General features: G+C 54.4%; 1 protein-coding gene across 6 annotated transcripts in view; it reads left to right on the top strand.

The window, feature by feature from the left end:
• EFR3B (EFR3 homolog B) overlaps positions 1–23,563 on the top strand; it is an 87,831-nt gene that overhangs the window by 53,051 nt on the left and 11,217 nt on the right. Inside the window, exons 5-18 of one of the 6 annotated variants that reach the window (XM_021087773.2) lie at positions 5,775–5,896; positions 10,437–10,586; positions 11,794–11,928; positions 12,299–12,377; positions 13,103–13,208; positions 13,465–13,626; positions 14,397–14,508; positions 14,894–14,945; positions 17,068–17,240; positions 17,932–18,007; positions 18,473–18,634; positions 19,828–19,959; positions 22,025–22,092; positions 23,156–23,283. In XM_021087773.2, coding sequence (XP_020943432.2) covers positions 5,775–5,896; positions 10,437–10,586; positions 11,794–11,928; positions 12,299–12,377; positions 13,103–13,208; positions 13,465–13,626; positions 14,397–14,508; positions 14,894–14,945; positions 17,068–17,240; positions 17,932–18,007; positions 18,473–18,634; positions 19,828–19,959; positions 22,025–22,092; positions 23,156–23,283 — 1,657 coding nt within the window. Of the gene's footprint in view, positions 1–5,774; positions 5,897–10,436; positions 10,587–11,793; positions 11,929–12,298; positions 12,378–13,072; positions 13,209–13,464; positions 13,627–14,396; positions 14,509–14,893; positions 15,072–17,067; positions 17,241–17,931; positions 18,008–18,472; positions 18,635–19,827; positions 19,960–22,024; positions 22,093–23,155; positions 23,284–23,563 lie in introns of all 6 variants that reach the window. The other 5 variants (XM_021087771.2, XM_085019786.1, XM_021087770.2 and 2 more) reach the window with 5 other exon arrangements.

Genomic DNA, 23,563 nt, shown 5'->3' with positions numbered 1-23,563 from the left:
GAGCGAGGGAAGGAATGACTCAGCCTGAGCCTGCAGGCTGCAGCCTTCTGGACAGTTCTAGGCTTCAGAGGTGGAACCATGGCAGGGTCACCCATCCAGTGCTTGGTTCAGCCCCAAACTGCCCCAGTTCAAAGGAGGCAGCCATCTCTCCAGCCGTAACTCGCATCCATGACTGAGGACATGGTTTCCTGTATTTTCCCAACATAGTGCTTAAGACTTGTCCCTCCTGGCCTCCCTGGGAACATTTCTGTAGCTACTGGTCCAGCTCACCCTTAAAAGGACCCAGGACACGGGGTCTGTAGATGCCCTATCCCAGTATCTCCAGGGGAGGAGTGGGGGGGGTTGTTCAGAATGCAGATTCCTAGGTCCTACCATCAGAGAGTTTTATTCAACAGGCCTGGGGTAGCTCAGAAGTCTGCATGTTCAGCAAGCTCCCCAGGTCTTCTGATGTGCACTATAATTAAAAAACCCCTGGTAGGAGTTCCCGTCGTGGCGTAGTGGTGAATCCGACTAGGAACCACGAGGCTGTGGGTTCGATCCCTGGCCTTGCTCAGCGGGTTAAGGATCCGGTGTTGTCATGAGCTGTGGTGTAGTTTGCAGATGCGGCTTGGATCCCGCGTCGCTGTGGCTCTGGCATAGGCCGTTGGCGACAGCTCCGATTAGAGCCCTAGCCTGGGAACCTCCATGTGCCCCAGGAGCGGCTCAAGAAATGGCAAAAAAACAAACAAACAAACAAACAAACACCCTGGTAGAGGGCAAAGAGCATCAGAGTAACAGCTGAGCCCCAGCTCCACCTGTCACAAGTCTGAGCCCCAGCTCCACCTGTCACAAGTCGGTTGACCTGACATCTTTCACTGGCTCCCTTAGAGCTTCACAGTGGGAGCGATATAAAGCAACTGAGTTTGCTGGTTTGCCAAAAATGACAGCGGATAATGGATATTTCGGAAAGCTGAAACATGGTCCCCAAAATATGTCCACATGCCAGTCCCTGGAACCTGCGAACGGATTCCAGATCACCTGATCTGGAAATGGTCTCTGCTGATATGATCAAGTCAAGGATCTAGAGATGGAGAGATCATCCTGGATTATCTGCGAGGGCCCTAGATGCAGCCACAGGGTCTTAGGAAGGAGAAGCGGAGGGAATGGTTTGAAGAGAGAGACAGAGACTGGAGTCATGAACCTCCTAGAAGGCGCTCTATGCATTTTAACTTTTTTTTTTTTTCCCTTAATACAGCCACACCCGAGACACATGGACATTCCCAGGCTAGGGGTCAAATGGGAGCTTCAGCTGCCAGCCTACACCACAGCCACAGCAATGCGAGATCTGAATCCCATCTGTGTCCTACACCACAGCTCATGGCAACGCCGAATCCTTCACCCACTGAGCGAGGCCAGGGATTGAACCGGCATCTTCATGGATACTAGTCAGATTCATTTCCGCTGAGTCACGATGGCAACTCCTCTGTTTGTTTGTTTGTTTATTTGTTAATGCATCTTAAAGAGAAGAAAACAAGTGCTGGACTGTGTTCTTTCCAGTCCTGCTGTGATGGTTGCCGGAGCTCCCCATTGAGCCCCACCCCTTAGCCCCTCAGTGCTGCGCTCTGTCCCACCCTATTGCACTAAATGACCTCCAGTCCACGAATGGTGCCTCAGGGGGCTTTGCCCTCGTCTTCCCACTCCCCTGCCATCTGCCACTGTCCTCACTCCCACCCTCGGGCACCAGTTCACTGGGGGCTGGCTGTCAATCAACTTAGTTCCTTCTCTCCGCCCCCACCTCTGGCCCTGATGCATGTCAGCTGCATGGTCCATGCTGCCCATTTGGGCGCCTCCTCTGTGATTGCCCGGCTGGGCCCCTGTTGGTGGCACAGAGAGGGTCACACTGCACAGGAGCCCGGGGCTGAGAACACAGGTAAGCGCCCCCGGTCACCATGTTCACTGCAGACAGTGTCTTGAGCATCCCTCCGGGCAGGCTCTGTGCCATCCCTCTGCATACACCCCCTCATTTAACCCTGGAGACCACCCTGTGGCCCTATCGCCCCCATTTGCAGATGAGGAAGCAGTGGCTCAGGAGGTACACAACCCCCACGGTCACACAGATGACAAGAGGCAGAGCGAGGAGACGGGGGCCTGTCTGACTGTGGGCCCAGCAAACAGGAGCGGGGAGCAGAGCCTTAACATAAATAGAAGGACCATCATGTTAAAATCAAAATTTGAAAAGGAGACTCCAAACTAAGTTTCCAGGGAAGAAGAGTATAGAAGAGAAAAATCCGGGGGCCGGGACAGTCACGGAAGATAAGAGTGAGGGAACTGCTGCGGCCCATTGGTAATAGATTCAGAAGCGGCTGCTGGGTCCATCTAGAAAAAGGCTCCTGTGGTTCTAGAAAAGGAATCCCCATGCATGCTTTCTACCCTGCATCACCTCTGTGGCTGTCATAATCTTTAGCAGCCCATTCAGCGTGGATGACAGTCATTTAGAATAGACCGGGCATGAATGTGGCGCTGGCCATGCCACCTGACTGGCCACCCATCCTGCTGGTGGCTCCACAAGCTGGAGGAGGAAGAAAGTCAAAGTGGAACGTGAAGAGGCCTGGGTGTCATGTCCCCAGAGATGAGGAATCATTCAGAGAAGCATCCGTGTGGGGAGGGGTCGGGAGGGGAAGGGAGGAGCCCAGTTTGTCTTCCAGTGATTTCGTGTGTGTGTGTGTGTGTGTGTGTGTGTGTGTGTTTGTGTGTGTGTGTGTGTGTGTGTGTGTGTTTAGGGCCACACCCTCAGCGTACGGAAGTTCCCAGGCTAGGGGGCACATCAGAACTGTAGCCACCGGCCTACACCACAGCCACAGCAACACCAGGTCTGAGCCATGTCTGTGACCTACACCACAGCTCACGGCAACGCCAGATCCTTAATCCACTGAGCGAGGCCAGGGATCGAACCCTCATCCTCACTGATACTAGTTGGTTTTATTACTGCTGAGCCACGACGGGAACGCTGTCTGTCAGTGAACTTGCTGTGTTTCTCAAGTGGGAGCCTCAGACCTTCCAGCAGGTGACTCCCCGGCCCTCATCCCAGGCTGACCCAGTGCCTCCGGGGCTGGTGGCAGAAATCTTCCTGGTTATGGGGCCCCCTAGGCTCTGTGGTGCCGCAGTCTTTGGAGACCAGCGCCTCACTGCTCCATCCCTCTGGCTGCGTCTTCATCCTCTGCTCCATCTCCCTGACGTCATCCACTGTCCCCCATCCCCAGAGCGGCTCCCCTGGGTCTGGTGGCCTGAGGAAGCGCAGTGAGAATAAAGCCGGAGCCGGGAGATTTTCTGGGCAGAGTCCCGCTGGAGAGGCTGCCGTGAGGAGGCACGGGGTCGAGACCCGGGCTTCTCCTGCCGGACCCTGGACAGTGATATAACATCTGTGGGTCTCAGTCTCTCTGTCTGGAAGATGAGAATAACAATAGCTCTCTAATAACTCAGAGTCATTTTAAGAAATGAAAGAGCTGCTGTATGTGAAATCCTTGGGGTAGCACCTGATACCTCTCTCTCTCTCTAATCTCTCTATGTGTTCTAAATATCATTGCTACTGGCTCACAAACTGCTACACTAGTGGACGTGAAATTTGGCTATTCATTCTCCTGACAGACATTTGGGTCTATGCAGTCACTAAATATGAGGGACAAAGTCTTTGACTGTTTCTCCCAACTGGCCTCTTTTCTTTTTCAGTCTTGTTTTCGCTATGCTGAAAAGCATGTGCTCTTGCTTACACATCATCTTATCTTAAGCTTCCTCATGATACTTGAAGCAGATCAATTAAAAAAAAAAAAAAAGAGGAAGGTACTGCTATCGCATGCAGGTTAAGGATCCAGCATTGTCTGTTCAGGCATGGGTTCAATTCCCGGCCCGGCACAGTGGGTTAAGGATCCTGTGTTGGTGCAGCGGTGGCTTGGATTTGATCCCTGGCCTGGGAACTTCCATATGTGGCCAAAAAAGAAAAAAAGAGAGATGCGAATGAAGATTTGGCTACTTACGCCACACATGGGAAAACCAAGACCTAACGGAAGTCAAATGCCCCCTCAAAGGTCAACCCACCAGTTAGAGGTAGATCTGCGGTTAGAACCACATAGCTATGTGACCCCTCTCAGGGGACAAACCAAGCCAGGCTTTGGCCATGGGCACTGCAGCCTGGAGCATCCTCTTGGTGGAGAAGAGCAGTGATGCACCCAAATTTGGTGTCAGCCTTGGTATCAGCCTAAGTCTGAATTCTAGCCTGTGGGGCTTAGGAAGGTCATAAAGCCAAAGGCCAGCCCTCTCATTGTTTCTGCAACTCCTGAACTTGAATCTAATCCATGATCTTCTGATCACAAGGATTACCACTATGGCTCTTATGCAAAACCGCGTCAATAATGCAAGCGGTGTCCTTTGGAGTTATTGCTAATAGCAGAAGACTTTTCCCAGGATGTGTATGCATTTTAGACGTGACGTAGAAGAGAGTTCCTTGTCTGCTCTGCATGTGGAGATTCTGTGAGTCAGCAGAAAATAAACGCCTATTTATTATTGCAAGAAGCAAATACTTGGCCTTCCCGTTGTGGCTCAGCTGTAATGAACCCAACTAATATCCATGACGATTTGGGTTCCCTCCCCGACTTCGCTCGGTGGATCAAGGATCTGGTGTCACCATGAACTGTGGTGTAGGTCGCAGACACGGCTCGGATCGGGTGTTGCTGTGGCTGTGGTGTAGGCTGACAGCTGCAGCTCCCGAATTGACCCCTAGCCTGGGAACTTTCATATGCCATGGGTGTGGCCCTACAAAGCAGAACAAAACAAAACACTCTAATAATTAATGATGCCTGTGGAGATTGCTTATTTTCATCCCCCAAAAGTTGGGAGCAGCTTTTAAGGAGTTAAATGGGGAAATAGATTGATAATCGATACTGAATATTATGAGAGTGTCATAACTAGATAATTTTAGGAAGAAGAGTACATCCTTTTTGAACCACGAAAGTTGGTAAAAATTAAATAATAGCACAGGCAGAATAAGGGGGAATATGGCCTAAGTTGACTCTGTTTCGAGTTGTCTGTGACATTACATTTATACCATGAAACAAAATAACCTATAAGAATTCTATTTCACTGTTAGTCATTCAGTTCCACGCAGTCTGTGATTTTTGCTTCTCTGCGGGACTCATTTGAAATCAAGACCCTGTTTAGAACTGCAGGTGCACGCACAGTGATGCAGAAGGAATCTAGCAGCTGAGAATGCTGAGCAAGACTTACTGAACCGAAATGTCAAGCATTAAAAAAAGTACTCAAAATTTTAACGGTAAAATGTAATTGCAGTTTTAAATCAAATTTCAGATTTGTCCTGGTTTCCCAGAAGGCGTTTTCTATACGGCGGTGCGCTATGATTTGGTGTTGGCTTTTGCTCGGTTTTGGCATTTTTCCTACTTCCTTTCAGCCTGTGTGTAAATGGGAGCAAGAGTTTCAGTGACTGAGCCTCCTTCATTTCCTTGTCTCTTCCATCCTCTGCCCACCCAGCAGGGAAGGGCTCAGAAGGGCCAGAGGTTTCTGGTCTTGCTGTGTAGACAGGAAAAGGGAGCAGGATTTGGAACTCGGATCTCCTGAGTGTGCTCTGGGAGGAAAATGAGAGCCGGGTCCTGGGATGCACAGTTCCCGAGGTGTGATTTCTTGTGGCTTTACTAAGGCAGAGGGTCTGGGGAGCCCAGGTCCCAGATCCCAGAGCCGAGGCACCCCGCGGGTCCCCTCTCTGTGTATTTCTCCCTCTCCTCCCCCAGTTTGTGAAATTCGCCAACATCGAGGAGGACACCCCGTCCTACCATCGGAGCTACGATTTCTTTGTGTCTCGCTTCAGTGAAATGTGCCACTCCAGCCACGAGGACTTGGAGATCAAGACTAAGTGAGTACAAGGCAAGGGGGCTGCCCCTCTAATGACAGAAGCTCGATGGGTCCTGCAGAGCTCTCAGCCCGGATTGTCTGACGTCATGGGCATTTCCCTGCATTCTGATGTTACTGGTGGGGAAGGAACCCCAGGCAGGACTTAGGTGGGCGCGTGGGCAGAGCTGGTGTCCCACCGCGTGCTTTCTAAACAAACAGCCTCTGGGGGCAGAACACATGTCAGGATGTAATGTCTTGGTCCTAGAAGCCCAATTTGAGAGCCAGTGACACACACGTACATGCACACACACCTGTGACCTCTTGTCTAGAAGTACATGCATTTATAAGCCTGAGAAATATTCACACTCACCACTCGCCATCAAAACATACACCCACAAATAAAAAGCCAGAGTCCATACACTGGCTGATCCCCACTGCCCTCCTGACATCATCTACACACACACACACACACACACACACACACACACACACACATACACACTCTCATTCCCCTCCAGCCACACAAGCCACACATCAGGACATTCCAGCCACAGGACCTTTGCACAGCCTGTTCCTCTGCGTAGTGTGCTTCCTCTGTGGGTCTGTACAGCTCACTCCCTCACCTCCCTCAGGGCTTTACTCAGATGTTCCCTTGTCAACAGTGCCTTCCCCTGAACGTCCCGACCCCTCCTCCCCTTCTCCTTCCCCCTGCTCTGTTTTTATCGCCGTAGCACTCACCCCCCTCAAACGTGTTTCATAATTATGTTTCTTATTCATCTTCTGTCTCTCCCACGTGGAATGTAAGCTCTGTGCGGGCAGGAACATTGTTCACGGCAGCCTCCCAAGTGCTACAGCTGTGCCTGGAGAGCAGTCGGCACTTAGCACCTACTCGTTGAACAAAGGAATGAAGGAATGGGTGCTTTTCAGATGAACAGGTTGAATAACAGAACACACTTTTACACACATACTCACACTTACGAAAACACTTAACTCCCAGAAGATGCAGTGTCACTGACATAGAAATAAATCCCTTCAAATAAGATCACAAAGAAATTCACACAAGTATTAGCTAACACGGATAGATAAAGCACGACACACAGCGTGGGACGGACCAAGCGGTAAGTCAGCATTTTGTACCAAGCTCGCCCTGGGAACTATAACGTGCAGAGGATGAGAAGTAAAGCGCTGCCTACAAAGCGTGTATTATCAACCCGGGTAGGCAGTATGAAACTAGAGCCTATTTTCGTAGGAGAAGGAAGGAGGGGGATGGGCTGAGCTGTCCTTACCAACCAACCTGCAGGAGATGAGAAGGGAGGGGCTGGGGGCTGAGGGTGGGTGACCAGCAGGCCCGAGGAGACCAGTGCCCTGGAACTCAGCCCATGACTCCTTCCTGCATCACGTTGGCACCTCGGGGGGCCCAAGTGCCACGTGACATGCAACAGCAAGGTCGGGGAGCCCTCTGTGCCTCTAATGACACCTTGCCTGCCACGGCTGATGGTCCGGGTTGGAGAAACAGGATATGAACCCCTCCACCCCCCAGGCTGCTGAATCCCAAAGCTTTCAAGCCATGTAACAGCTCTGGGCAGGACACCCTGGGTGACTGGTCCTCTGTGTCCCGGCTCCCCGGTCTCCCCCTCTTGACCCAACCAGGGACTCCCCAGGGCTGTGCTGCCTCAGTGCTTCTGATGGGGCCCGTGCAGGTCACAGGAGGAGGGAGAGCCTTGTCCTCTCCCCAGCGTTGGTTCCTGCAGCAGCCACCACGCTCCAGGATGGCTGTGACGAGGCAGAGGGGCTGGGATGGGTGGGGTGTGTCCAGAAGCAGGTGATGGGGAAGGGACAGGGCTGTGACCTGGTGTGGCTATAAGGGGTGTGACCAGGACAGAGCAGGCAGTGCCAGGCTTCAGGAGGGGGAGGGGACGGGACCCTCCTGGTGCTGCCCCACACATCCACACACACTCGCAACCACCCACGCTCATGCACCCGATCCCACACACAGTTGCGTGCACAACCACATACTCACACACAATCACATACACTCTGACACACACAAATCCACGCACTCACCCACATACAACCAGGCGCGCATACATACATGCAATCCCCAGCAGGAGGGGCAAAGGTGCAGGAGCAGACCAGCTCACACTGTGTCCCGATGGCGTGGGGAATGGACTGAAGGTTTGGAGAAGAACCTGAGGTTTGCTCCTGGCACCTGGCTAGTGCCCTTGGCCCCCACGGCCTGGCACCTGCCACCTGGGAAAGGAAGCCTGCCAGGGTGAGAGGAGTTTCTCCCGTGCGCTTGTCTGCCATTCACAACCACCCTGCAATGCTTCTCCCTGGGCTTTTCCGCTGGTCCTTCTCAGCCTTTGCGGAGCCCAGAGCTCCTTTCCAAGAACTGCACTTGGGTCGCATACCTCGCTGTGTGTCTGTGTGTGCATGTCTGTGAGTGCGTCTGTCTGTGTGTGCAATACCCTTGGGTTCAGAGATGTCCCAGGTCCCTTGAACGTGAACAGACCTCCACTGAGCACTTTAAAAGGAGCAGTGGAGGCTTCTGCTCTCCCAGGCCAGATGTTTCCAAATTTACTTTGAAAGGATCCGTGAGATCTGGGTGTCATGGAATGAAATGTGTACCTATGTGGAAAGGATCCTGGGGAGATTAAAAGAGTGAAAAAAATTAATAGTCACACAGAAGGAAGCCCTGGGGAAAAAGTTTTCCATCCCGGTCCCACCCCCTGGGGCTGGTTTCCTGGCTCTCTCAGGTGGGACTCGAGTCCAGCATGTTTGGGAGTTATTTCTAGAGTGAACAAAGGAGCATCTTTTAGCCTGGAGCCAAGAATAGGTAGCAGCCTGGTATTCCAGTCTTCACTCTCCGAGTCTGGACAGCCTCTGGCTCAGGGGTTGATTAGGGATCAGGTTCGGAGTAGCTGAGTGTTTGCGCAGGGAATTCTGGTCCATTGCCAGCAGCCCTGACTGATCCCTGGCCAGGAGATCTGGGTGCAGTAGGCATCTTCCCCCCCTCCCCCGCCACCCAGTTATGGTCTCTGAGTAAAGCCCTGGATAGCACTTGGTAACAGCACTTAAAATTGAAGATAAAATCAAAACTGGCAGCTAAATATTTAGAAAAAACTGCTCGATTCCAATAATCATCAAAAGGATAGGAACCAAAATTGCTACAAGATGTGAGGGATTTTCTGAGCCACAAAATTAAAGCAGATGCTTAAAAGGAGATCCTGGCATCCCCGTTGAGGCTCAGCAAGTTAAGAACCCGACGTAGTATCCATGAGGACGCAGGTTTGATCCCCGGCCTCGCTCAGTGGGTTAAGGACCCGGTGTTTTCTCGCAAGCTGCAGTGTAGGTCGCAAATGCAGCTCAGATCTGGCGTTGCTGTGGCTGTGGTGCAGGCCGGCAGCTGCAGCTCCAATTCAACCCCGAGTCTGGGAACCTCCATATGCCACAGGTGCAGCTGGAAACAGGAATGAAATGAAATGAAATAGATGCCCAGGGCTGAGGCAGGAACAGTGTTGATGGACTTCTCCTGCAGCTCGTGTAGCGGGGGTGGGAGAGGAACTTGACAATATCGGGAGCCTTTGTTTCTTACCTTCCGATTCAGTAGTTCTACTCAGGGCAGTGACGTCAAACACAGGGAAGTAAGTGATATCCACTGTGGCCTCATTACAGAACAAACATTTACAAATAAATGACCAATAGGAGCCTCGTTTAGAAAGTTCTTATGATAGCATATTATGCAACCTTTCAACATGTTTGTGATTCTAAGTTAATGACGCAGGAAAATGCTTGTGATGGAAGGCTCTGGGGGCGCGGGAAGCTGATGCAAATCATTCAGGCAGTAGGTTCTGGATTCTGTTACACATTACACATAGAAGAAAGGAAAGACACCAAAATGTCAATGATAATTATCCTTGGTGACGGCAGGAGTGAATCGCCTTTACACTTGTCTATAATTAGCATGCATTATTTTATAATCAGAAAAAAGGCTTGGTTTAAAAAAAGGGAACTGCAGGCTGAAATAAACGGCCAGTAAAGAGGCTCCCCTCCTGCAGCCGTGCTGACCCCTGGGTCAATGCAGTGGGGTCACTGATTTCCCCTCTGGTTTCTGGGTGTAGTCCCAGCCAAGACCCCTTTGTGTCCGAGAGCCTGACGGCTCTGTGTCCCCCATGCCCTCCCCCTGTAAGGTGCTCACAGCCCTAGTTTCTGCCTTGTCAGTTCTTGGCAGCACTTTGAGCTCTTAGATCTTGGGCTCGAGCTGGAGAAAACCCAGCTGGGTACGAAAAGGGCTGGAGAAACTGGCACCCTAAGGATGCAGCCTGCACGGTTCGGGGCAAGGGCAGTCTGGGCATCTCTGAGTTGAGCCCGAAAACACGGCCTTCGGGCTCACATCCGGCCCCAGGACCAAGCCACACGAGGAGCAGAAGGTGGGCTCCATTCTGCCTTTTGATGGACGAATGCATCCCTAATCCCCTCGAGGTGCTCCTGTCCTTGTCACAGGAGCTGGATTTGTCAGGGCTTGGAGACATCATGGCCCCACGTCTCCCCTTTCCTTGCAGAATCCGAATGTCCGGCATCAAAGGTCTGCAAGGGGTGGTGAGGAAGACGGTGAATGACGAGCTGCAGGCCAATATCTGGGACCCACAGCACATGGACAAGATCGTCCCCTCGCTCCTTTTCAACCTGCAGCACGTGGAGGAGGCAGAGAGGTGAGCCGGTGGGGGCGGGGCCTGAGCAGCCCTCCCGGGGTGCTTGGCGACCAGGCGGCGGGGCTGGTTGGTAAAACCCGGCTCCAAGGCCAGGCATCCTGGCTTTTGTGGCTTGTTCTGCCGTGAGTCCAAAGCTGGTTCCCTAGGAGCCTTGGCTCTGACCTTCACCCCTTAAGGTCTGCATTCCCGAAGGAAAAACAGCGGTGGTGCTGGGTTCCCTGTGCCAAGTGGATGCTCGTAAGAACACCAAGAACCTAGCGTCGCCGTCCGTCTCTCTAGAAGCAGCGGGTCAAGGAGGTTTTTAAATGCCTTTCATGGGTCCAATTATAGGGAGAACCTTTCTTCCTCCCTTCCTAATGGTATTTTAGGCCCTTAAAACATGCCCACTTGACCACCCAGCAGCCACTGGACAGGGGTTACAGATAAGTAGGTTTTAATCTAGGAACCCCCAAACATGGGATTCATCCTGTCCCTGCCCCTCGTTCTTCCCCTCTGTGAAATGGGATGCAGGGAAAGGTCCGTAGTGCTGTCCACCTTGTCCGTGCATGATGCTGACTGAAGATACCCTGGGCTCCCCCGCGTGCTGTTAGTTGAGCCTGTGCTGCTGGAGTCGGTGGAGAAAGTCACTCTGCCCTCTGGCGGTTGTTTCTGGAATAGCATCTCACTGACACGCTCCTGGGGGGTCTGCAGTGGTCTCAGGCAGGATGAGGTATCCCTGGGCTCTTTCAGTCTCGACCTGAACCTACTCTCTGTGACACTGGTACCACTGAGTCACATTTGAGCCAGCCCCTGTGCCTTTCCTTTTTCCCTCCCGCTTCCGCCGCTTTTCTTTTGCTTTCCCTGACTGTCTGCCCCTTCTCTTCCCACCTCATCTAAAGCCTTGAGGCCAGGCAGACCTCTGTGCCTCCGAGGCCCGTGGTGCTCAGGGTACCTGTCCCTCCCACAGAAGCACAGAGGGTACCCCTAGGATGTTGAGAAAAAGGACTTTATCCCTCTCCCGACAAGCTTCCTCCATCCTGGGCCTCTGTACCCCATTTAACTTCTGACAGCTTCGACAGCTCCCCCGGGCCCCAGTGCGTCCTGCCTCAGATTCCTGCTTGTCTTCCTGGAACCACTTGCCCGAGGGAAGCACAGAACCCCGGGCGGCACAAAACCAACTCCCAGCTGTGCGTGCCATCCTTCAGTCGTGGGCTGTCTGTTTCCACAGCCGGTCCCCCTCCCCGCTCCAAGCGCCAGAGAAGGAGAAGGAGAACCCAGCAGAGCTGGCTGAGAGGTGCCTTCGGGAACTGCTGGGCCGGGCTGCCTTCGGCAACATCAAAAACGCCATCAAGCCTGTTCTCATGTGAGTGCTCCCCTCCCCGCCACCATCCCCCCCACCCCCCGCAACCCCAGCCCCACCCGAGCCTTCAGCTGGGAAGGGTTCCACGTGGCTGCTGTGGCCCAGTGGGTCCCTTTTCTGTGCCTGTGTTCCCTGAATTGTGCATCCAAAGCTACCATGTGGTGGCCACATGCAGTTTTGAGGTGGGGAGGTGACAGGAGGGCCCAGAGGCTGGGACTGCCCTGGGGTCCCTGGTGCTTCCCTTTGCTCACCTACATCTGAAGGCCCTTGCTCCTGACCTGGAGCTTGGCAGGTGTCGTTCTCCCACCAGGCTTCTCCTCCTCCCTCGAATCCCTTGCCTTCCATAGTCACTCCCATATTCTCTCCCTCACAGCCACCTGGACAACCATTCTCTTTGGGAACCCAAGGTGTTCGCCATCCGTTGCTTTAAAATCATCATGTACTCAATTCAGGTACCGTGGCTCCCTGGTCCAGCTTGTCCCCCTGGCCAAGGGTACCCCCTGGGATGGGACAGTGCCCACCCGGAGAAAGCCAGCTGTCCTCTGTAACTTCGAAGCTCCTACTTGTCTAAACGGGTGCTGCCTAACCTGGTCCTGGAGAAGGGCTGGTTTAGTTATATTTCTTAATATGTCATAGACTCTTATTTCATAAATACACAATTTAAAAGAATTCCTAGAAAAAATTAAGTGAAAACCTCACGGAAATACAAGCCCGCAGACCATGACTGGCTGCGGTGGCTTCGTCAGATTGCTTACTCGACACCCGATCTCTGTACTCAACACAAGTGGGCATCAGCCATCCTGAATTGGCATCAGACCACAGGCCACACTTTTGGCTTCTCGCGGCCCTTACCAATAAGACCTAGGACTTGGAAAAAAATGAAAAGCAATACAGTATTTTAAAACTGACGTTGTTGACCTGTATTTAGTGAAAGGACCCAGGAAAAATATGGAAATCCAGGTCCTCACTGGGATTTGACTCCGCTGCTTCTTGGACCGAGGGGTGGGGGGAGGGACTCAGAAAAAGGACCCAGGGTATCTGGGCCTCGCCAGCGTCCACCGGCTTTGGGTCCCCGGTCGAGGGCTGCCTGGCTCGGAGGCCACGTGGGGGTTGCTGTTTGGGGACCAGCGCGTCTTCCTCCCCCCAGCCGCAGCACTCCCACCTGGTTATCCAGCAGCTCCTGAGCCACCTGGATGCCAACAGCCGCAGCGCGGCCACGGTGCGGGCGGGCATCGTGGAAGTCCTGTCGGAAGCTGCTGTCATCGCTGCCACCGGCTCTGTGGGTAAGAGGGGGGGGGTCCCTGAGTGGAGCGGGGGCCGGGAGCCCCCTAGGGACAAAGAACTGCCCTTAGCCCTAGGTAGGCTGCCTCCCCGCTCTCCGTAGGCACGGCAGGGAGGGGTGGGAGCGGGGGAAGGTGGGGACAGAGGAAGCCCCCAGCTGGAACTGGGCCTGGGCCTGCCCAGTTCCTGCAGGGCGGGGGAGAATGAGCGAGGGTGCCAGCCCCGGGATTTTTCGGGTCTCCACCTCGCTGCGCTCAGGACCCACGGTGCTGGAGATGTTCAACACTCTGCTGAGGCAGCTTCGGCTCAGCATCGACTACGCCCTGACCGGGAGCTACGACGGGGCCATCAGCCTCGGCACCAAGATCATCAAGGAGCACGAAGAGCGCATGTTCCAGGAGGCGGTCATCAAGACGATAGGTGCGCGTGGGGCGGGGCAGGGGGCGGGGCCCGGGCCAGGAACCGCCCCGGGTGGGGGGGGAGCTGGGGGCGGGGTGGAGGAGCCTGGGGGGGGGGTGCCACCCCTGCAAAGACGTCAGTCCAGGAGATGTAGGATTGCCACCCACTCCGATCGTGTTCTTCGTGGACACTGGGGAAAGTGGAGTCCGACCACGGTGCACACCGCTCTCAGAGTGGCCTGGGCCAGCCTGAGTGAGGTCGCAGAACCATCTCCCTGGGTTTCTCAGGCTGGGGTTCAGATCTCAGGCCAAGAGAGGTGCCATCTTCCTGCACCCCAGTTCCCCCTTAGGGCTGCCTGATGCTGCCACATTTGGGCGATTGGAGGGGAGGTGGGAGAGAGGAAGAGGGGAGGAAGGAAGGAGGCAGCGGAAGGCCGTGGGGTTGCCCCAGGGACGTGCGGGGGGTGGGGCTGTGACGCCACCGCACGCAGGTGAGGGCTTGTCACTCTCAGGGCCTTCCTGTCCTGGCACCGCTGGAGCGTCCCCTCTCCATCCCGAGAGCTTAACCACAGCCTCTGAAATAACAAGTGACGGGCCAGGAGCCTGGAAAGGTCCTCTGGGAGCCTGGAAGTTTCTCTGCCGTCATCCTGGTGTCTCCCTCTGGGTCTTTATCGTCTCGGTAGAGAAGCAGGCGGCCCTCGTCACAGTAGTTGGTTCAGCTGAAAGGCTGAGCCGAGACCCGCAGCTGTGGCCTCCCCTGGGCCAACCCGCTCCTCCGTGCCCCCACCCCAGGCTCCTTCGCCAGCACGTTGCCCACCTACCAGCGCTCGGAGGTGATTCTCTTCATCATGAGCAAGGTTCCCCTGCCTTCCCTGCACCACCCCATGGAGACCGGGAGGACCGGGTGAGTCCGCGGCGCCTTCCTCCCCCTTCCTCGCCCAGCCTAGGTGCGCCCCAGGCTCCCCTTCCCACATTTTCCAGCCCCCTCCCTTCGCCACCTCCACGTTCCTGGGTCTGAACTCCCTGGCTTCCCTCAGGCTGCTCTCCAGGCCCTGGGCAGCCTTTAGCGGGCCTCCCACAGCAATTCCTCAGGCTGTCCCCCCAATAACAGCCTCCCTTGGGGGGAGCCATTCGCAACCTGGTCCGCATCCGGCTCTGGAAGTCACCGACCTGGGCACCCCAGCAGGATAAGCGTCACGGGGATCTAATCATGAGGGCGAATCGGGTGGCAAGGGTGGGTCTTCCCCTTATCACCATCCTGGTGTCTGCGTCCCCGTCCCCGTCTACAGGGAGAACAGGAACCGGCTGACCCAGATTATGCTGCTGAAATCGCTCCTTCAGGTGAGCCTCTCCTGCCCGCACTCCCGCTCTGCCTCCACAGGAGGCACGCCCTCCGAGGAACTAAGAGAAGGCTACCGCATGCAGTTGCGCATGTTGCGCACTGCACAAACATGTCCAGCCAAAGGGGTGAGTAGGGGGCTGAAATCCAACCCGTGTCTCACTCACTAACCAGCCTAGGTCCCCCCAGGGCTGGGTCGTCGAGGCAGAACACCTGTTTCTAACTTGCACAAAGGTACCTTCTCAGCTGCTGATGGCCTTGTTTCTCAAACATTATCTCGGTATTGAGACAGAATCTGTTGGTTCCTGCCCTTTTCCCTCCAAGTACCTCACCTTCCACCTGCTTCTTCGGCCCTTGGGCTCACCTCAGTCGTCTCCCAGCCACCATCTTTCCCTTTATCAGGTTTTGTTTTTGTTTTTGTTTTTTTTAGCCATTCATCTTCTTTCCATTTTTCCAGCCATCCCTGGAATCTAGATTTATTGTTCTCAAGTGCCATTGCCATGACCGTGTTTAATATATAAATTCCATAGAGATTTTGAGCCATCAGTCTGAGGGAGGCCCTGGAATCTGCATTTGTTAGCACCAGCCTGGCCTGAGCTCTGGACATCTCGAAACTAGATTATTCTCATAGTTGCTCCCTCCCTTCTCACCTGTCATAAATACAACCAAGACGGATTTTCTAGACATGTTGTTCCCCAAGTGTTACTCCTTGTTAAAGAGTAAATCTGGGAGTTCCCGTCATGGCGGAGCCAGTTAAGAACCTGACTAGTATCCATGAGGATGCAGGTTCGATCCCTGGCCTCGCTCAGTGTGTTCAGGATCCGGTGTTGCTGCAGCTTGGATCCTGCATTGCTGTGGCTGTGGTGTAGGCTGGCAGCTGTAGCTCTGATTCAACCCCTAGCCTGGGAACTTCCATATGCCTCGGGTGCAGCACTAAAAAGACCAAAAAAAAAAAAAAAAAAAAAGTAAATCTGTTTCTAATTGATGTGCATCCAGATTTCAAAGTCTTTTCAGACTAAGATTGGAAGGTCCACAGTCCCCTGAGCCCCCATGTCACCTGCCTCTGTTCTGCCTGTGCTGCTCTGTGCAGCCCCCTCCCTCCTGCTCACCCCTTTCTCCCTCTCCCCAGACCACACCTTTCAGGTCACTCTAGTTTTTTGGGCCATGCACATGGCATGTGGAAGTTCCCAGGCCAGGGGACGAACCCAAGCCACAGCTGTGGCCTGTGCCATAGCTGCGGTGACACCAGGTCCTTACCCTGCTGTGCTACACAGAAACTTCCCATGTCGCTCTATTTTTGTAAAGGCTTTTCCCGCTGATACTGCCCCCATCTGGTCACCTCCTTGCTCCGTGTGCACCTGCCATTTCTAGCTGAGTTCACCCTCATTCATTTGTACCCGGCCTCTTACCGAAGTGATGGTTTGGGGTACACTCATATACATCCCCCTTCGGTGAACATTCCTGTTGATGCCACCAGGCTTCACTAGAGCCTCAGGGGCCTGCTGAATCATCAAAGGCCTTGTTTTGCAATATGGACTTAACAGTATATGTATTTGGCTGCCTTTCATTGCTTTGACGACATCACGGATGCGGTGTCTGTTTCTGCCAGCTGGCTCTAGTCACAAGAGCCCCACTGTAGCCAGGCCAGAGCAGGTGTAAGCAGATGCTTTGTGTGCTCTTTGGCTGTTGCCATGTCCCTGGGTTCTGATTCCTCGGCCCTGCCAGAAGTTCTTCCACTGTCTCTCCATTTCTTTGTGACTGTTTGGGCTCCTGTTGTTCCTGGCGAATGGGCATCGGTTGTGCCCCGAGGGGCTGGAACATCACATTCAGAGGCTCTCGGGCTCCTGCTTCCCTCTAGCGCTTGTTCTTTGCTTGCTTCGAACAACTAAATGTGCCTGCATACTGTCCCCAGCCACTCAGCTAAGCCGGGCTGAGCAGGTTGCACAGGTAGTTGTTGGAGGGTTCCTAAAAGCTGCGTAAGGCGGAGGACGGGGGAACCGGGCTTCGGGACGTTCAGAGAGAATGGTTGCCTCAGACCCAACTTCTGCGGGCCGCTCCTCCCTCTGCCCACCTCTGCCGAGAGGGCTGGTCTTCCTAAGCACGTTCTCTGGGGCCCCCTGGCAGGTGTCCACCGGTTTCCAGTGCAACAACATGATGTCAGCTCTGCCCAGCAACTTCCTGGACCGCCTTCTCTCCACCGTCCTCATGGAGGATGCAGAGATCCGACTCTTCGTTCTAGAGATTCTCATCAGTTTCATTGACCGTCACGGCAACCGGCACAAGTTCTCTACCATCAGGTGACCTCGGGGTCTCCCCTCCAGGTGATGTGTGATGGGGGCTGCACACTCAGTGGGGAGGATCCTCAAGGGGACCCACCAGGGAGCCGGTCATGGACGTGGACCCTGGGGTCCTGCAAGGGAAGGAGAAACTGAAAGGCCACTTGTGTCTGGGAGCAGGGGACGGGCTGGCGAGTTGGGAGGTAGAGAGGAGAGACCGAAGGGAGCTCTGGGGTCAGGAAGGTTATCAGTAGAGCCTGGGGGGCTTGAAGGGAGGGAAGGAATAATCTGGGTCGGCATTGAAGAAAAAGAGACAGGAACTTGAGAACTAGGGGGAGAGTGGAACCTGGGCTAGAGCGGAGGCCCCATCATGGCTTAGCGGTAGTGAACTTGACTAGTATCCATGGGGATATGGGTTCGATCCCTGGCCTCGCTCAATGGGTTTAAGGATCCGGCATTGCCATGAGCTGTGGTGTAGGCCGGCAGCTGCAGTTGCAATTCAACCCCTAGCCTGGGAACTTCCATATGCCACAAGTGCGTCCCTAAAAAGACAGACAGACAGAAAGAAAGAAAGAAAGGAAAGAAATAAGGCTGGAGGAACACAGGGCGGCGCTGGTACCACCAATGACACTGGGATAAAGCCCGGTGAAACCACCTGCGCTCTGGCTGGCTTCACACAAGGGCTAAGGTGGCCCCTGACGTCCGTTCCCAGCACCCTCAGTGACATCTCTGTCCTGAAGCTGAAAGTGGACAAGTGCTCCCGACAGGACACCATCTTCATGAAGAAGGTTAGCAAGCGTGACCTTAAGACACGGTGACCCCCGGGCGGGCCCGACCCTGCAGATCCCAGCCTTCCAGCCCCTGAGTTCCCACTGACCCTGTCCCCAGAGCCTGCTTCCTCCTCTTGGACTGTTTAGTCAGGACCACCAGCCGAGCCCTGTAGGGGATCAAGCCCCTGGGTCCTATTTATCATCAAGCCAGAGTGAGGACCCCCCCCTTGGCTGTGTCCCCCTAAAACGGGATCTGGGCTGCAGCTTTTGCTGCTGGTTTCCCTGGACCCACCCTCCGTAAGCATGTACTCCTGCACGTGTGTGATTCCACCGGGGTCTGTTTTAAAGGCCTCCTGTCCCTGAGGGCAGAGGTGGGGTACACAGCCGTGCCGCCCCCTTCGGACTGCTTTCCCATCTCCTTGCCCCGCCGGCCCCCACCGCGCCCGCCGTGGCCTTGCCCCCACCCTTGCCCCCCCTCTCCAGCACTCCCAGCAGCTCTACAGACACATCTACCTGAGCTGTAAGGAGGAGACGAACATCCAGAAGCACTACGAGGCGCTGTACGGCTTGCTGGCGCTCATCAGCATCGAGCTGGCCAACGAGGAGGTGGTGGTGGACCTGATCCGCCTGGTGCTGGCTGTTCAGGTGGGGCCCGCCGGGGGCGGGACCCAGGGGACTTGGGGGCTGGGATCGGGGGAGGGGACCTGTTTGGCCCAGCACGAATGAGGGGGCCAAATAGCCACCGCTTAACAGCTGTTTTGGAGCCCGGAAATATTGCCCCTCTGGTTGGCTGTGCCTCCATGAAGACTACAAACCGGGGTCCTGTTTGGGGAACCACCAAAGGCTGCTCCATTCATGGCCCGACCCATCCTCAGGCTAAAGGAGACCCAGGGAACAGGAGCTTTCAAAAATATCTCTTCACCCCTAGTAGTTTAGGTCTCTTGCGAGGTCTGAATGGGGCTCCAAGAGCTACCCAGACGGGGTTCCTAAGCCCAGAGGGATCCTGAAACAAACTTGCTTGTCTAAAGATCACCTGGTTCCCAAACCTGGCTGTGCTTTCAGAATCGCCCTAAGCCCTTGCCGAAAATGGATATTCCTAATTTTGTCCCCAAGCTCGGGGACCTGGAGATTCAACAAGCCCCCCCACCCGTGTGACTCTTAGGCAACCAGTGTGGCACTAGCTAGGACGTTAGACTTCTCAGGTCTGTCTGCCTGGGTGGAAATGTACGACCCAGGCTGCTGGGAATTGAGGGTGGGGGGGTCCTTAGGCCTCAAAGGCCAGGGCCTCAGGGTCCTGAAGCTAAGTGGCCATCGTATCTTGAATGTGGAGACTCTTTGGCTCGTTGCTTGATGATGCTAAGTCCTGCAAGCCCAACCCAGAGGCTACGATATTCACATCTCTAGAACCGGAGATTCCTTTATGTCCTGGTCCTCTAGTAATTCTCACAACTCCGTCAGTTGCACATAGGAACCCAGCTGAGCACGTCAGCCCAGGCCTCTAAGATGCACCCAAGGTCTGTAGTGAAGCGGAGAGCATCCCAGAGGCGGGATTCATGAGGGGTTGGACATGGAGGTCCCTACAGCCCAAACTGCAGAGAGAGACCTTGAGCGCGTGGCCTCTCTCCTGGAGTATTTATGAGCCTCCAGCTCGTGGATTGTTCTAGCAACCGTTTGCTTCAGCTTTAATGAGGATGACTTCCGCCCCCAGGAAGTGATAGGGCAGATGCTGCAAAAGGCTCTGCCAGGCATGGCGGGCCCTCTCTAAAGGAGGCTGGGCATGGTTGGGGCACTCGTACAAGCTGCGAATTCAAAAGTCCCACGGCTTCTCTGTTGCACAGGACGTGGCCCAGGTCAATGAAGAGAATTTGCCTGTTTACAACCGCTGTGCCCTCTACGCGCTGGGCGCCGCCTACCTGAACCTCATCAGCCAACTCACAACGGTGCCTGCCTTCTGCCAGCACATCCACGAGGTTGGTGTCCGCATGACCCTGAGAGCGCGGGAGGCCCTCGAATTGGGTTCCCCAGGACAACTTGTCTTGAGTGAGTGAGCCCCAGGCTTAGTCCAGGCGTGGAAGAGCACACTGGCTTGAGAACTGGTGACAGTGAGAAATAAGCAGTGGTGGGATTGCCTTCTGTGCGACCTGACAGAGCAGGGCAGGGGGAGACTCGAGCAGTATCCTGAACCCCTCCCCAGCCTGCCTCCAGCCCCTCTGCCTCCCCGACTCCTGGAAGTGCACATACACACACCCCTCGGGTCATCGGGAACAAAACCTACTGTAAGAAAAGGTTTTGTGGAGTTTCCATCGTGGCTGAACAGAAACGAATCTGACTGGCATCCATGAGGACGCAGGTTCAATCCCTGGCCTCACTCAGTGGGTTAAGGATCCTGCATTGCCTGTGAGCTGTGGTGTAGGTCGCAGACACAGCTCGGATCTGGGGTTGGTGTGGCTGTGGTGTAGGCCAGCAGCTATAGCTCTAATTCGACCCCTAACCTGGGAACCTCCATATGCCGTGGGTGCGGCCCTAAAAAGACAAAAAAAAAAAAAGGTGTTGTTATTATGAAAGTTTTCAAATATCACAAAAGCAGTGAGAGCAGGGCACTATCAGGCGTAGCTATCAGGCAGGTTAAACAGTTATGAGAATTTCTCCACATTCGCTTCATCTGTCCCTTTTCCTTTCTCTTTTCCTTTGCTGAAATATGTTCAGACAACCCTCAGCCATCGTGGTGTTTCACTCCTACATATATTAGTATCTGTGTCTAAAAACACATGGGCAGGGTAGATTACTTCCCTGGTGGTCTGGTGTTAGGACTCGGCACTTTCACCCCGCGGGCTGGGTTCGAACCCTGGTCCGGGAGCTGAGATCCCACTTCCAGCTGCTGCCACAATATATATATATATACAGACCCCTTTCTGTCTAATCGCCATGCTTCCCTCATGCCTAGTTAAATTATCAATTATGTGAGAGTTCCCGTTGTGGCTTAGCAGGTTACAAGCCCAACCAGCATCCATGAGGACGCAGGTTCCGTCCCTGGCCTCGCTCAGTGGGTTAAGGATCTGGCATTGCTGTGAGCTGTGGTATAAGTCCCAGATGTGGCTCGGATCCCGAGTTACGGTGGCTGTGGTGTAGGCTGGCAGCTGCAGCTCCAATTCAGCCCCTAGCCGGGGAACTCCCATATGCCGCAGGCGCGGCCCTAAAAATCCAAGTCAATAAATAAATAAATGATCAAGTACGCCTTGGGATTCTCTTCTTCCCAGTCTATAATCAAATGTTCTCAGTCATTGCAAAGGGACATATTAAAACATACTGAACTGTGTCTGCGTGGAATGATACAATATGTAGGATAAAATACGCTAACAACAACAAAAAAATCTGAACAAGAAAGCTCTGGTCTCTGCTGGCCTGGGCTGGCTGGGGGGCATGGAAGAGGGTGTGCCATTGCTGTACCAGAGCCAGCCTGAACCAGGCAGGATCTTCCCCGCCTCTGAGCTGATCCGGGAGGGCAGGAAAGACAGCGCCCCGACATGCTTGTCAGTAAAAATAGCAGCATCGTGGCTTCCCCGCCTCCTGCACATACTTGCATGCGAGCTGTCCTCCCACGCCCCACCATCCTCGTACCTGTCACCCTTCCTGTCAGAAGTTTGCACAGGATGCTGAGGGAAACGCACCGTGTCACCCCCCATCAGGATGTCTTAAGAGGGCACTTGAGTTTGGGGGGCAGGGCGACCTCTGCTCCCTTTTTCATGTTTAAATAGAAAACAGAAATGAGACACAAGAGCAGGCAACTGAACTCGCTTGGAGAGCATCCTGCGTTTGGAGGCCCCTCAAGGCGTGTGTGTCACTGGAGGCAGCTTGAGCCGCCCTCCTGGGCTTCTCGGGCGGCCCCGAGGGACCCTGTGTGTCTGAGTTTCTCCCTCTGAAGCCCAGCTGAGGGGTGCTCCGCCAGAGAGTGGGTGGGAGGGGGGAAGCCCTGGGGTGGCGGGAGCCCCCTCCCTGCTGAGCCCAGCTCTTCCCGTGATTCCTCCCGAACCACAGGTGATTGAGACCAGGAAGAAGGAGGCTCCCTACATGCTGCCCGAGGACGTGTTTGTGGAGAGGCCCAGGTGAGGAGCACACGGGGGACGTGGCCAGGGACCCTCAAAGGCTGCTGAGCCAGGATGGGGGTCGGTCTGGAGCCAGGGACTTGGACTTCTATGAGCTCAAGGGCAGAAGGGGACCCTTCCTGTTGCCCAGAAGTCCTGGGTCAGGTTTGATCCCCTCACGTGCCCATAATCCACGCCGTGAGCCATGTCAGTGTGTTGTGCTATAGAGGATGGGATGTAGCCTCTGGGAACTCTGGCCAGGCCCTTGCGAACGCATCCAGGAGCGGTCCCTCCAGACAAGTCGCTGTCATCCACCCAGGTGGTCTTCTCAGCTGTAGTCTGTGAGCCAGAACCACCTCGGCATCACGGGAAGTCGTGGAAAAGATATCCTGGAGTTCCCGTTGTGGCTCAGGGGGTTAAGAACCCGACTAGTATCTCTGAGGATGCAGGTTGCCTCCCTGGCCTCGCTCAGTGGGTTAAGGATCCCGTGTTGCCGTGAGCTGTGATGTAGTTTGCAGATGAGGCTCACATCCCGACTTGCTGTGGCTGTGGTGTAGGCGGAAAGCTGCAGCTCTGATCCCTCCCCTAGTCTGGGAACTTCCATATGCTGCAGGTGAAGCCCTAAAAATAAAAATTTTTTTAAATATTTTTTTTTAAAAAAAGGAAAAGATATCCTGAAAAAAAACCAAAATATCCCGCGAGAGGAGATAGCCTTATAAACTATGGCCCATCCACATCATAGACACCTGGTAGCTCATCCACATGTTTTGGAAGAATAGTTCCAGTGAAATATTCGCTCTGTAATAAGTGACTAAAACAGGTAAATAAAGCAGGTCCCAGAACAGGACGTGGGGGGGCTGGGGAGATGTTTGCGTGTGTGCGCAGATGTGTGTGTGGTGAGGGATTCTGGCCCAGGGGTAAATGCGGTTCTCTCTGGAAGGCGGGACTGTGGCTCATTTCTTCCTTTGGCTTCCGTGTCCGAGGTTTTGTGAATGAGCCTTACTTTTATGATAAGGCAGGTCATGAGCCAATCAGCCCATTCACCCCTGGGGCTCACCTGCCTCTTCCCCCCTCTGTCTCCCAGGCTGTCTCAGAACCTTGACGGAGTGGTGATCGAGCTTCTCTTCCGCCAGAGCAAGATCAGTGAGGTCCTGGGGGGCAGTGGATACAACGCAGACCGGCTCTGCCTGCCCTACATCCCTCAGCTGACGGGTATGAGCTCCCACTGCCCCGCTTGCCCCTGGCTCTTCTCGGCCTAAATGGAAGGAGCGTGTGGGTCCTTCGGTCACCTTCCCTGGCACCTTGGATGTTGCACAAGAGCTGAGAGAGACGGCACATGGAGTTCCTGGCCAGGGATCAGATCAGAGCCGCACTTGCAGCCTCGGCTGCAGCTGTGGCAACACCAGATCCTTAACCGGCTGTGCTGGGCTGGGGATCAAACCTGTGTCCCAGTGCTCCTGAGACACCGGCACCCATCCCATTGCCCCTCAGT

The sequence above is a fragment of the Sus scrofa genome, chromosome 3, assembly GCF_054392235.1.
Source record: "Sus scrofa isolate SSC_HxYL_T2T_F1_AM1 chromosome 3, Sscrofa_HxYL_maternal_Yorkshire_Landrace_v2.0, whole genome shotgun sequence".
Lineage (NCBI taxonomy): Eukaryota > Metazoa > Chordata > Mammalia > Artiodactyla > Suidae > Sus > Sus scrofa.
This window is presented reverse-complemented; position numbering and strand designations above follow the sequence as displayed.